The 13,470-nt window shown below is 48.6% G+C and overlaps 1 protein-coding gene across 1 annotated transcript; it reads left to right on the top strand.

The window, feature by feature from the left end:
- The first annotated feature begins 840 nt into the window (after positions 1-840).
- Positions 841-6,662, top strand: LOC136489716 (probable xylan O-acetyltransferase 10). The gene is made up of 5 exons (XM_066486298.1): positions 841-1,618; positions 4,636-4,807; positions 5,232-5,431; positions 5,601-5,759; positions 5,872-6,662. Exons 1-5 carry the CDS (start codon positions 1,164-1,166, stop codon positions 6,209-6,211), a joined length of 1,326 nt encoding a protein of 441 aa, XP_066342395.1. The 5' UTR covers positions 841-1,163; the 3' UTR covers positions 6,212-6,662.
- Positions 6,663-13,470: the final 6,808 nt, after the last annotated feature.

The following is a 13,470-nucleotide window of genomic DNA, read 5'->3' as shown; positions in this document are numbered from 1 at the left end:
GGCGCATGCATGCAGCGTATCTAGCCGCTGGCTGCTCTTTTTTTTGTCAACATGTTTTTGACCCAGGGGCAAAAAGGTCTTTTTAACAGCCACTTAACACCGTCAGCTGATGGATTTGAATGCGGTGTCATATTAGGGATGAAAGTTCAAGTAAATGTCAAGTAAGGAATGAAGAAAATTTTAGAACCAAAAAAGAAACGGCTCATTTTTTAGTGTCAAATAAGGAATTCTCTCAAAGTTTTTTTAGGTCCTCTTAGCTAGCGTTGCGGCTTTTATAAGGTGTAGACTATTTGGTTCAATCTGAATTGAACCGGTCTATGTTCTTTTATTATTTTTTATTACTCTCGTAATTTCAAGGCATCTTGGTGAAGGTGATCATATGTTTTACTGGCAAACACTAAGACAATAGTAGATCCGTTTATCTACACTGATTAGAGGTCAAGGCAAGTGAAACAGAAACAGTCAATGCAAGTAGCTGGCCTTTGCTTGTGTCACACCTGTTCGCTTGATCGTTTCTGTGGCTTATAAGTCGGATATTTTTGTGTTACGAAAGAAAACACTGTATCAAATCTATAAGTACATGAATAAGCGAACAGGGTGTATGGGCCTAACGAATCCGCCCCAACTTCAGCTGTTTGCAGTTTGCACTCAAGCTAGAGGCGCCATCTTGCCTGTTCGGTTGGCTGGTTCGTATCGTTGCTGGTTCGTTTATATAAGAGAGAAGTACTGCTGGCTGGTTCGCGTAAATAGTGTATATGTGAGGGCGCTGGCCAGCCCAGCCAGCCCCAGCGATCGAGCTTTTGTTCTCCCGTACCCACTCTGCCGTGTGGAGTCCCCACCACTCAAGCTCGGGACGGCCTACTCCACCAAAAGTGAAGGGCCCCAAAACCAAAAGGCCAAACAAAAGCCAGAGCAAAGCAAGCTTCACCTCCAGCAGCAGGTGGAGAGCTGCTCCTCCTCGCTCCAAGCTCCTCTGCACCCAGATCCCGCGCACCCAGCGCCAGATCAGAGATCAGGGCGCGCCGGTGGTCTCCATTGCCCGCGGATCCTGCGATGCGAGCTGGGCCGAGAGGGAGGAGCGAGGGAGCGCGCGGGTAGAGAAGGCGGGGCGGGGGGAGGAAGGAAGGAACACCGGCCGGAGCAGACGTCCGTCCCCCCGGCGGATGAGGCCGACGATGAAGGCGCAGCACGGCAACGGGCGCGGGAGCAGGAGCCCCTTCCTGACGTCCTACGCGCTCACGCTCGCCTTCATCACCTTCGTCTCCGTGCTCTACTTCAAGGACTTCTCCTCCACGCTGCACCGCCCCTTCCTCAACCGCCCGCCGCCGCACCCACACCGCCGCCCGCTCCGCCCCCGCCACCACGCCTCCGACTCAGACGTAGCAAGCCAGGCCAGGCGCCGCGCGGCGGTAGAGCAGCTGCCGTTCGCGGTGGGCGCGGCGCCGGCGGGGTGCGACGTCGGGCAAGGGGAGTGGGTGTACGACGAGGCGGCGCGGCCGTGGTACCAGGAGGAGGAGTGCCCCTACATCCAGCCGCAGCTCACGTGCCAGGCCCACGGACGCCCCGACCGGGCGTACCAGCACTGGCGGTGGCAGCCGCGCGGCTGCTCGCTGCCCAGGTACGCTTTCCCCTGAACCCCCCTCCCCTCCCTCGCCGTGATTCCGTCTGAACAAGTGGCGGTAATTCTGATCCGGCGGACCGGTGCTGAATTAGCGTTAGGCTCTTGATCCAGACCGGATCGAGCGCTCTCGTTTCAAATTTCTTCCCTTTGATTGGTGATGATGATGCTAGTTCTTCCTCAAAAGGATCATCGTTATTCTAATCTAATTAAAAAAAGAATGGCAAAAAAGAGTCGACCACGACATGGGATCGAGACGCGTGCGAACGGAGCCGACGGAAAACGGCGAGGTTTCGAGGCTGCCTTGTCGCTTGTTGGCATACGCTTCGTTTTGGACGATCCAAGCGCGCGGCCGGTAGCGAGCGCGCGGCACGCGGGCCGCGGCGCAGGCGCCACGCGCCAGGCGGCGCGGGTGAGCCTGGTGGCCCCGTCGCCGAGACCGTAATCTCGCAGTCGTAGGTGAGCAGGTAGCCAGCCTTAACGCCATGTATGGTGACCATCTCTATTGTTCTCCCGTACCCACTCTGCCATGTATGGTGGCATATAGTCATCAGGACCGGACCGGATACCGAACCGGCGAGGGCGTTGGTTTAATGGTTCATTGGTCCAACCGTTTAGAACCGGTTGAACCGCTGGTTCGATTACTTTCGACCGGATGAATTGAATCGCTCCAAAATATTTCGAACCGGTGCAATATAATGACATATAACACATAATTAGCTACATATATTTTTTTTATCACATATACAAAAATAAATACAATCATAATGCGTCATAGCAAGATATGTCTTATAATTTAATAAGTTTCACAAATTTTGGTGCTCAAGTTATTTTACAGGATATATAAAAAAAATACGCTTGAAAAAATAACATATGGGGCACTTGCGATTTACGAATTGGCGCAAAAAGGACCTGAATAGTGATTGAAATATTCATCATGATTAAAAAATTCTCAAATGTTAAAATAAAGTAAACCATTGCGAAGACCTTGTTGAGATAATTAAAACGGATATATTATTTGTCTAATTGAGAGCTCATATGAAAAGGTTAATAAATTTCGAAATTAAAAATACAGCGCTGACATCAATTGACATCTGCCAAAAGTCAACAAGCCTGCTGCATGCAACTTCCAAGCGTGAAACACAAAACGCGGAGCCAGCACTAGCAGGACCTGCCTGATGCGGAGGCAAAACCGCAACAGGAGCCCAGCATGGCCCACCTGCGGCAAGCGCACGCCACCAGGCACCAGCAGGAGCACGCGCGCTACAGCTTATCAGCGAGCTCCGACCGGGACGGTTCACACGGAACCGGCCGGTTCACCGGTTCTGTAAAAAAACGGTCGGTTCAACCTGTTTGTACCAGTTTGATTACGGTCTTTTAAGTGTACCGGACCTCTATAGTCTGGTCTTTTATCGGTCGAACCGTTGGTCCGATCCTGTCCCAATAACTATGAATGATGGGCGGTGGGACGCGGCAGGCCATACGGCGGGACACGGGGGTCCATGCGACGCCGCGTGCGGCTCGGGCTGCCGCTGGACGGCAACGTCGGCAATGAGATGCCAGCTAGATGCAAATTGAATGTTGATGTGGGCAGTTCGCCAGTTCGGAGGCCCTCAGGCCTCAGCTCCGGTGGTGCACCGCCACCATGGGAGGCGCGAGCGCGAAATGTCATGTGCCGTGGGCACGGCCCACTCGCTGGTGCAGCCTCGCATGGTGGCTCCAGTTGGTGCTGCCCTGGCCCGGACGCCCGGTACGGGTTTCTTGGTTATTGATTGATGGCTCCTAGCCCTGCACCCTGCATGCTGCCGGGCGAGCAAGATTGCAGGCTGTCACGTGGGAGCACGAGGTTCGAGCAAGCAAGCCACAGCGGCCGGCCGGCCGGCAGATTAGCCGAATGGTGTGGTCCGTCTGGCACGGTGGGGCCGTGCCCGTGCGGACATGCGTACAGCCGATTGCAAGGGCTTGGTTTCACGCTCCTTTCCCGTGGATCCGGTCTAAAGATTGTGCGACAGTACTGTACCTGTGCCAGTTTTGGTGCTTTCCTGTGCGGTTTGGTGCTTTGTTTCTACCCAACCTCATTTTCTCAGCTTTCAAAACTCTTATTATGTTATTGACCGATTGATGTGACGCTTGGGGATCCTGAGGTTGGTACAGTATGTGCCATGGAGTTTAGGGGACTGTTGTAGCTTATTATATGGATACATTTTGTTCATAATATAGTCAGCATAATTGATACTCCTACATATCTAGTATGACATTTAGCTGTGTTTATTTCCCCTCCTTAACTTTAGCCCCTGTCATATCGGATGTTTGACACATGCATAGACTATTAAATATAGACTAATTACGAAACTAAATGCACAGATTGAGACTAATTTGCGAGACGAATTTTTTAAGCCTAATTAGTTTATGATTTGACAATGTGGTGCTGCAGTAACATGTGCTAATTACGGGTTAATTAGGTTTAATAAATTCGTCTCGCGGATTACTGAGGACTTGTGTAATTTGTTTTATTATTACTATCCGAACACTCGATGTGACACCCTTACGTGACATCCGACGCCCTAAACTTTAGCTCCTGAATTTACACACCCCTAAGTCTACTTGGATTACAATACTAGGTCTAAATCTATTACATTTGTAGGTGATGCATTTTGTTTATGAAGGTATTTTTAACTGAGATATCTATACTTCTAAGTACTAACAGTGGTATTTTTAGATGCGAAGATATAAGTCACATTTATGAAAAAGAAAACCCCATTCGACTTAGATGCAGATAGAGGTCATTGTTGCCAGCGATTAGTTATTAGGAGTCACGAGTAAATATTTGTAGAACAATTTAAGGCATTCTTTTATCATAGTGGTATTTATTTTCTTTTTGGAACTGTGCATAGCAATGTCTTATATCAGTGCTGCAATGGGCTACAATCTGCTTCTTAACTGTCCTGTGCAGTTTTTGTAGTAATTAATCATCTTGTGATGCACGGTATCTTACTGGAAAATATCTTCTGTTGCAGCTTCAATGCAACTCTAATGCTAGAGATGTTGCGGGGTAAACGAATGCTGTTTGTTGGAGATTCTCTGAACCGTGGGCAATATGTATCATTGGTTTGCCTCCTGCATCGAAGCATCCCTGAGAGCTCCAAGTCAATGGAGACATTTGATTCCCTTACAGTTTTCAAAGCAAAGGTATTCCATTTGTATCTTTTAGTGTGACAAATGAAAAGCTTAGAAACAGAGTGAAGCATGGGCACATTGCTCAGAATCTGGTGCATCATTTTTTTCGCTGTTCAACGGACCAGCTGTGATCACCAAATATATCTTTGCTAAACTTTCTACCCAGGCATTTGTACATTCTTTTCCCTTTTTTTTTCCTTGTACAGTAACTTTTTATTCTTGATGCATCAATACATTTGTCCAGTAGTATCTTCCCTTGCAAATTTTGCCTCAGAAAAGACTCCGATTCATAAATGTTTTATATATATACTGGTAGAAGGAAATAAAATCTATTTGATTTGCATCTTTGCCTTTAGTATCTGTTTTTCTAGCTTTTGAGGTACATCCTTCTTTAGTTTCATCCATGCTGAAAAAATTAATGTTTCACGTTTGCTAGGATTATAATGCCACCATTGAGTTCTACTGGGCTCCCTTTCTGGCTGAGTCAAATTCTGACGATGCTGTTGTGCACCGTGTTGCGGATCGAATTGTAAGAGGAACATCCATTGAGAAACATGCCAAATTTTGGAAGGGGGCTGACATATTAGTATTCAATACCTACCTTTGGTGGATGACCGGACAAAAGATGAAAATTTTGTAAGTGTCTTCCTTTACTATGCCAAGTTTTTTCACCATCTGTTTCTAGCTGAAATTTCCTCATAGTTGAAAAATAGGCCGTGGAATTGACAGTTTGAAGAAATAATGTCTATTTTCTGTAGTCAGCATGAAGTCCCATATTTCTTATCCAAGCACCGTTTGGTTTCAGGCAAAACTCTTTTGAAGATAAAAACAAGGATATCATAGAAATGGAAACTGAGGATGCCTATGGAATGGTACTGAATGCTGTGCTGAAATGGGTTGAGAGCAACATGAACCCCAAAACTTCAAGAGTATTTTTTGTCACAATGTCACCCACTCATACAAGGTAAGCCGCTAGCCTGAATGCAGCAACCTCTTTCTATGATTCTAGTTTCAGAAGAACCGCACATATATGGCATGGCTACGATTAATACGGGTTTGTTCTCTTGTTAATATAGGAGCAAAGATTGGGGTGATGATACTGACGGGAACTGCTACAACCAGACAACTCCTATCAAGGCTTTGTCTTACTGGGGACCAGGCACAAGCAAGGGCCTGATGCGAGTCATTGGGGAAGTGTTCGGCGCGTCCAAGATCCCCGTGGGGGTTGTGAACATCACCCAGCTCTCTGAATACAGGAAGGACGCGCACACTCAGATTTACAAGAAGCAGTGGAACCCGCTAACCCCGGAGCAGATCGCGAACCCAAAGAGCTATGCGGACTGCACGCATTGGTGCCTGCCAGGGCTCCAGGACACATGGAACGAGCTGCTCTACTCCAAGCTCTTTTTCCCCTGAGCTTAAGGTTGGGGCATCATCTGGAGGATTCGATAACGCCGATCGGTCACCCAGTCCCGTATTCCCTTTTTACAGAGTGCAAGTTGCACTGTGAAGTTGGGACTGGGAGCATAGCATATTAGCAGATCATCTGGGAGGCTCTCTGGTATTGGTACGCTGGAGAATAGTTAGCTTGACACATCATATAGGTCCAACATTCTGAAGAAGGCACACGGTACACGGGAGATGGAAGCTCTGCTGTAGTAGTTGATTTGATATATATGAGGCCGGCTGTCTATACTTTGTTGGCAAAGCTTCCACGTGGCATGGTATTGTTGATGTACGATTCATTTATTGAACTTGAACATGAGTGTTGGAATTGCACCAGGTGATCTTTTATATGTGCCTGATGATGTAGTGTAATTCTCTGATTCCTTTTTTCTCTGTAATTCTATGAATCCTTTTCTCTGTTTTCTCTGTAATTTCAGCGCGCTAGAATCAGATTTGTCATTTTTTTTTTGAGCAACAGCATCAGATTGTCTGATAGGCTGAATGTTGGAGAGCTGGCCAGCCCAAGTGACAGGCCTTGCGGAGTGGGCTGGAAGACAAAAAACATCGGGCAAGGCCCAGCATAGTCCAAGTGACGAAGAACATAGGAAGTCAAGTAACGAAGAACATAGGAAAAATTAGGAACCTTAGCCTCACCAGTCACCTCTCACCCATCTCTTCTCTCTGCTTTGTTCCTAGCTCTCTTGTTCTGTTACCGACTTACGCCCTGTTCGCTTGAACTTATCAGCCATGGTATAATGTTTTTCTCATAATAAATCAGCATTAGCTGGCTTATTAGCCGCAGAAGCCATGGTGCGGTTAGACAGAGCCTTCTTGTCGGTGTTTCGTAAACCGGACTAGTAAATTTTTACGATTGCCACGCTGCTCTAGGAAGACGATGGTAGCATCCAAAAGATACGAGAATTTATACTGGTTCAGGTCGGGGCCCTACGTCCAGTCTCAGAGATGATCGAGTGCGTGTTTCTCGCTTAAATGCTCTGAAGTTCTTTATAATTGGGGTGCAAGAATGGTGGAAGAGGATGGAGAGTTAGAGCTAGGAAATGGACTGCCTGAAAAGAAGCTCCAGGAGCCCTAATACTATGGAGAATGAATGAAATGGTAGATGATGTGAATCATGTCCCTAGAGAGGGTGCCCTGGCAGCCCTTATATACAATTCGGGCTAGGGCATATATAAAGCAGTAGGTTCCCCCAACCGAAGGGTCATGAGCCTGAGAGATGGCCTAGCTAACTTGGCTTGCATGCTACGCCGTCTTGAGGTACACGTCCGGACGTGATTGTCGTCATGTTCTTGTGGCCATGTCGCGGCAGGGTGTGGCGTGGTGCTATTGTACAGGCCGTGGCGGTACTGTAGGCACCGTGGTGGTGCGCCAGGCGTCCTGTGCGACATGGTATCCGCCGTGGTCTTCGTCATCGTCTCCTGGTTTTCTGGGGTGTCGTACGGGAGTTAGTAGCCGCCCCAGGTCGTCGATCATCTTGTTGGCTTGAATAGCTGGGGGCCTCGATCCCGATCGTTGGGGTCGTGGCTCCCATCAGTCTGGATGGCCTCTAAGTCAAGGCCCTCATCGTGGATCCCGTTCCGTAGTGGGTGGAATCGTACCTGCGCCTTGTCGGACCATATTTGGACAGTGGGCTCCGTACCGGCCGTCACCGCCGCGCAGTGTTGTCTTGTCTATGCAGTGTGGCACAGGGATGACGTCTGACCGGATCGAGGTGACCGCTGTCCCCTCAGTCCTTGCGGGGTCAGTGCGGCGTGCTTGTTCCTGTCAGAGCATGCACGCTTGGCTGGGCTCGATCTCTCCCCGTTCCTTCCAGGGGTCGTGACGGGGGAGAGGTCGTGCGCCCTTCGAACGTCGTGCGGCTAAGGCAGGAGGAAGGGGGCATGGCTGACCCCGGCTTTATCGTTCGGCCTGGTTTGCTTAGCTTAGCTGGGCCTCGGTCGTTCAGGCATTTGCTAGATGATATGTTGCGAGCCGCGTGGTCTATTAACTAATCGATGCCTTGAGACACCTCGGGATTATAACCCCAACGCTTCTGCACCGCACAGTGGGAAGTGTCTTTCCCAAACTTCGCGCTAAGTGCGTTGGCGACCGGCGCCTCATATCACTGCCCGCTCATACTAAACCGTCAAGACCGGATGTCAAGAAAGGGCTGCTTCAAGTTCGAGAATCATTGGTTGAAAGTCGAAGGCTTCAGAGAAGTGGTGCAGGCAGCATGGGATAAGCCGCAGACGGGATCATCGCATACCATTCTGAGTAAGAAGTTAGCCGAGACTGCACGGGCTCTACGCGCATGGAGTAAGCCCCTGTTCAGCGATGCACGACTACAGCTACATATTGCAAATGAGGTTATATTTCGACTGGACATAGCTCAGGAAGACCGTAGCCTCTCAAGCGAGGAAATTTCCTTGAGACAGGACCTCAAGATCAGAATACTGGGCTTAGCGGCACTAGAGAGAAGCAGAAGAAGGCAGGCATCTAGAATCAACTACATAAAGTCTGGGGATGCATGCACTAGATTTTTCCACTTGAGGATGTCCGCCAGGAAACGAAGACAATACATTCCATCGCTCAAAAAACAGGATGGCACCTTGATCTGGAACCACGATGACAAACAGAAGGTCCTACAGGAATATTTCGAAAACCTGATCGGGAAGAAGGAACGAAGGCAAAGAACCTTCAACTGGCCAGGCGTTCAACTGAACCCATTGCAGCAGCTGCCGGGTCTGGAATTGGACAGACCGTTCACAGAGAGTGAAATCGAGCATGTTGTGAAAGGTCTACCAAATGAGAAGGCCCCTGGCCCCGATGGCTTCACCAACGATTTCTACAAGCAATGTTGGGACATAATCAAAATTGACATCCTCATGGCCTTCAATGCCTTCCATATGCATCACAATGGGGCATTGGAACACCTAAACCGTGCTCAGGTAGTGCTGCTCCCCAAGATTGAGGTGGCAACTGAGCCGAAGGACTTCAGACCAATTAGCCTGATCCACTCATTTGCGAAGCTTTTAACGAAGGTGCTGGCAATAAGGCTGTCCGTGTATATCGATAAGCTGATTTCCAATGTGCAGAGCGCATTTATCAAGAAGAGATGCATCCAAGAGAATTACATGTACATCCAGGGACTAGCAAGACACTACCACAGGACAAAGACGCCTGCTTGCCTCATCAAACTCGACATAACAAAAGCCTTCGACTCAGTACCATGGGAATACCTTCTTGAGTTACTCGGCAGAAGAGGTTTCCCGACAAGATGGCTAGACTGGTTAGCAACAATCTTCAGAACGTCCTCCTCCTCCATCATGCTGAATGGATGCCCGGGTGATAGAATCAAGCATTTGAGAGGACTCCGACAGGGTGACCCACTGTCACCATACCTTTTCATCTTGGCCATTGATATACTCAACAACATCTTCGAGGTTGCAACACAGCAAGATCTCTGTCAAAGCTGAAAGGTAGACACGCAAGCCTACGGATCTCCATGTATGCGGACGATGCGGTGATTTTCACTAACCCAAGAAAGGAGGACGTTTCATGCATCATGGAGATCATGAGTGCCTTTGGTGAAGCTACAGGTATGAGAATCAGTACGCAAAAGAGCACCGTGGCAATGATTAGATGTGCTGGTATTGACATGGACTCTGTGCTCCAAGATTTCCCTGGTCCTAGAGTTTTTTTTTTTTTTTTTTGAGGAGAACAGGAGAGGCTCAGGAGCCTCTACTGAAATTTTATTAAAATAACCAAGAGGAATACAGCCAAACAAAAAGAAAACAAAACAAAAAGTAGCAGACTACAACAGGAGCAAAGAAAGGGAGGAGGAGGTTCAGGAGACAAAAAAATGTAACAAAGAAAATCAGGCTGATTACACAGTTTGCTCTAGCCATGATTCAATCAGGGGGAAGTATTTCTTTTTGGCTCTCCACAGAAGCAGGCCAAAATTAAGCTTGAAAATTGTCAAACATCTCTGGCTACTCGCAGGAATTCCTCTGAAGATCACATCATTCCTCACAGCCCAGATACTACAGCACATGATTATGACAATTTCCATGAAGAAGGGCACATTTAACTGAACTCTGAAGTCTTCAAAGATCTGATATGGGTTGGGGTAGACACCAACTGTCAAACCAATCAGGCCCCAGCATTCTCTAGCTAGATCACAGTAAATAAAAAGGTGCTCTACTGTCTCGTCCAGATTATGAGAACACAGCACACAATTATAAGAAGGCAGATGAAAATTTTTCCTTCTTATAATGTTTCTAGTGTTGAGCCTATCCTGACAGAGCAACCAGAAGAAAGCTTTATGCTTATGTTGGCATGAAGATTTCCACAACCATTTGAATACTGGATGTGACCAGCTTGATCCCCTCAACCGGCAATAAGCTTTCTTTGTTGAAAATAGAGAGTTCCCCAAGATGTATCTCCACACATCACCAGCATTTGTCATGGTCAAATGAAGATTTTGGAAGAGGTCTTCCAGCTGCTGAAACTACCCAAAGGCTTCCTCAGACAGGGGAAGATGGAAAAGGTCTGAAGTTGGATCAACTGAAATTGCAGTCTTGAGGGAGATAGCAGGCTTCTTGACTAAGGAATGGAGCTCAGGAAAGGCTAACTTTAAAGGCTGCCCCTGTCAACAGTCCTCCCAAAGTAGACAGGTGGAGCCATCTGCAACTGAAGCCATACCCTTGAATTTATCCAATAACTTCAGTATATCCCTCCACCAAAAAGAGCCTCGTTTAATGTGATTTGGAAGTCTTCCATTTTTATAATGCTTCTCTCAAACAAGATGAACCCATGGAATATCAGACCTGTTGAAGAACTTGTGAAGATTTTTCAACAAGAGTGCTTCATTTTGACTTTTGAGATCTAGAACACCTAGGCCACCTTCATCCTTTGATCTTGTAACAAGAGGCCATACTGCTTTAGCATTAATTCTGTTATTTTCATCTGCCCCTCTCCACAAACAATGTTTCCTGAATCTGTCCACTCACACTTGGCAGGCTGAAGATGGTTCACATCCAATACATCCAAGACAGAGCTAAGGCCAAAGTGGAAGGGTGGCAAGGGCGCCTGCTGAATGTGGCTGGACGGAGGGAGCTGATCCGCTTAGTCGTCAGCTCCCTCACTGTATATTTACTGACGGTGGTCAAAGCCCCAAAAAAATTTATGAAGGAGCTTGACAAGCTGCGAAGAAGGTTCCTCTGGGCAGGTGACAAAGAGTTGACTGGGGAAAATTGCAAGATAGCGTGGACCAAGGTCTGTATGCCAACTCCAGACGGTGGTGCAGGTATCATCGAACTGGAAAAAATTCAGTAGAGCTTTAAGATTGCGCTGGCTTTGGTTTTCTTGGGATGAAAGAGGCAGATCGTGGTTGGAGCTGCCAGTGGACAAGCAGGATATAGCTCTCTTCAATGCGGCAACTAGTGTGACAATTGGAAACGGTGAGAAGGCTATCTTCTGGACCTCTCGCTGGTTTCAAGGAGAGGCGCCTGCAACACTCTTCCCTGCCTTATTCAAACACAGCAAAAGAAAGAATAGGTCGGTGAAGGATGCCATTACTGACCACAAATGGGTTCGAGATGTGGATCATAGCATGACTGTGAACATAATAATAGAATTTGTGGCCTTATGGGAAAGACTACAGGGCATTGAGTTGAGACCATCAGAGGATGACAGAATAATTTGGCGCCACACTGCAAATGACAACATTACACGCTGCCACCCTCTGTTTCGTTAAAATTGGCAATATTGGCAAAAGATAAAATTGGACGGAGGTAGCTAGTAGTAGTACAGTAATAGACAGCATCCCTAACCTCTGTTTCGTTGTCAGGGTTACGACCTCAGTCCTAGCCTTTTTTTTCCCCGTGACGCGTACACGGCACCAACCCCTCCCGTCCTTCACGACACATTTCCAACCAGCACAGCAACGGTGGCCCTGCGCTACAGTACTCGGTCGTCCTAGTAGTGCTGGGCACGAGCAGACGTCCTGTGGGGTTGGGTGGGGGGGGGGGGGGGGGGGGGTTGAAGGAGCGACGAAACATCCAAAGGTTTAACTATTTCTTAAAAAAAAAACTAGCTGATGTCATGTTCTGAAGGGCAAGGCGTTGATCCATGACGGACGCAGCTTGATCCCGATCGTCGGCATTCTCAGCAGAGACCCATACACCGCGTGACCGCGAGGCCCCTCCGACCCCCGTCGTCTGCGGGCAGCTTTTATAACGCCAGCAGACGCTGTTGCCGGACGCGCACGCGTGCGTGCGTGCTGCATGACGGCCTGGCCTGCCGGGCGCGGGGCGCTGGCCACCAAGCCGTGTGCGTGCTCGCCTCGTCGTCCGGCCGTCCGTTGCCTGCAGCATCGAGGAGTCGCACGCAGATCGCTAGCGCACGCAGGGCAATGCTAGGAGCAGCTGGTCTGGTAGCTTAACCTGCAGGTGCTCGCATGATTGCCGATTGATTGCATCGGAAGCATTAGCGCGGGCTCGCCACCTTTATTTGGTGCGTGCGCCTACCCCCTCTTTCTCTCACCCTCACACAGTGCCTTCCGGTCTAGTCTAAGCCCTTGTTTAGTTACCCTAAAATCTAAACTTTGACACTATGCAAAAAAAAGATTTCCCGTCACATCAAACTTGCGGTATATACATGGAGTACTAAATGTTGACGAAATCAAAAACTAATTACACAGTTTGGTTGTACTTTGCGAGACGAACGTTTTAAGCCTAATTAGTCAACGATTGGACAATTATTAACAAATACAAACGAAATGCTACAGTGCCATAGGATTTCCGGCGGCGCCAACTTTGCGGGCAACTAAACGTGCCCTAAACAACCGAGATTTGACATTTTCATGCTGGCCACCAAGAGGGAGGGAGAGGGAGTAAAAAAAATGGAAAGGGCTGGCCACCAAGAGGGCGGTTCTAGCCTTCCGGGGGTGGTCGGTCGATCTCATCTGCTAGTACTTGCCCAGTTGCCCACTACCCACCGTTCATTTCACGCTGCGGCTGCCGGCTGGAGGCAAAGGCCGAGCTGGCGCGGGCCCAGCGACAGCATTGTCGTGCCCAGACCAGTTAAATCCCGCGATGCCTCGGGCCCACGCGCAGGCGTCCTCCCTTCAAGACCTACCGCTGCTCTAGGCAGTAGTACTAGACGCAGTGCGTGCGCACGATCGTCAAAAGGGAGCTTCTGGGGCCGATCGGAGCCGGACCCGCCGGCCG

This window comes from Miscanthus floridulus, chromosome 1 (genome assembly GCF_019320115.1).
Source record: "Miscanthus floridulus cultivar M001 chromosome 1, ASM1932011v1, whole genome shotgun sequence".
NCBI classification, from domain to species: domain Eukaryota; kingdom Viridiplantae; phylum Streptophyta; class Magnoliopsida; order Poales; family Poaceae; genus Miscanthus; species Miscanthus floridulus.
This window is presented reverse-complemented; position numbering and strand designations above follow the sequence as displayed.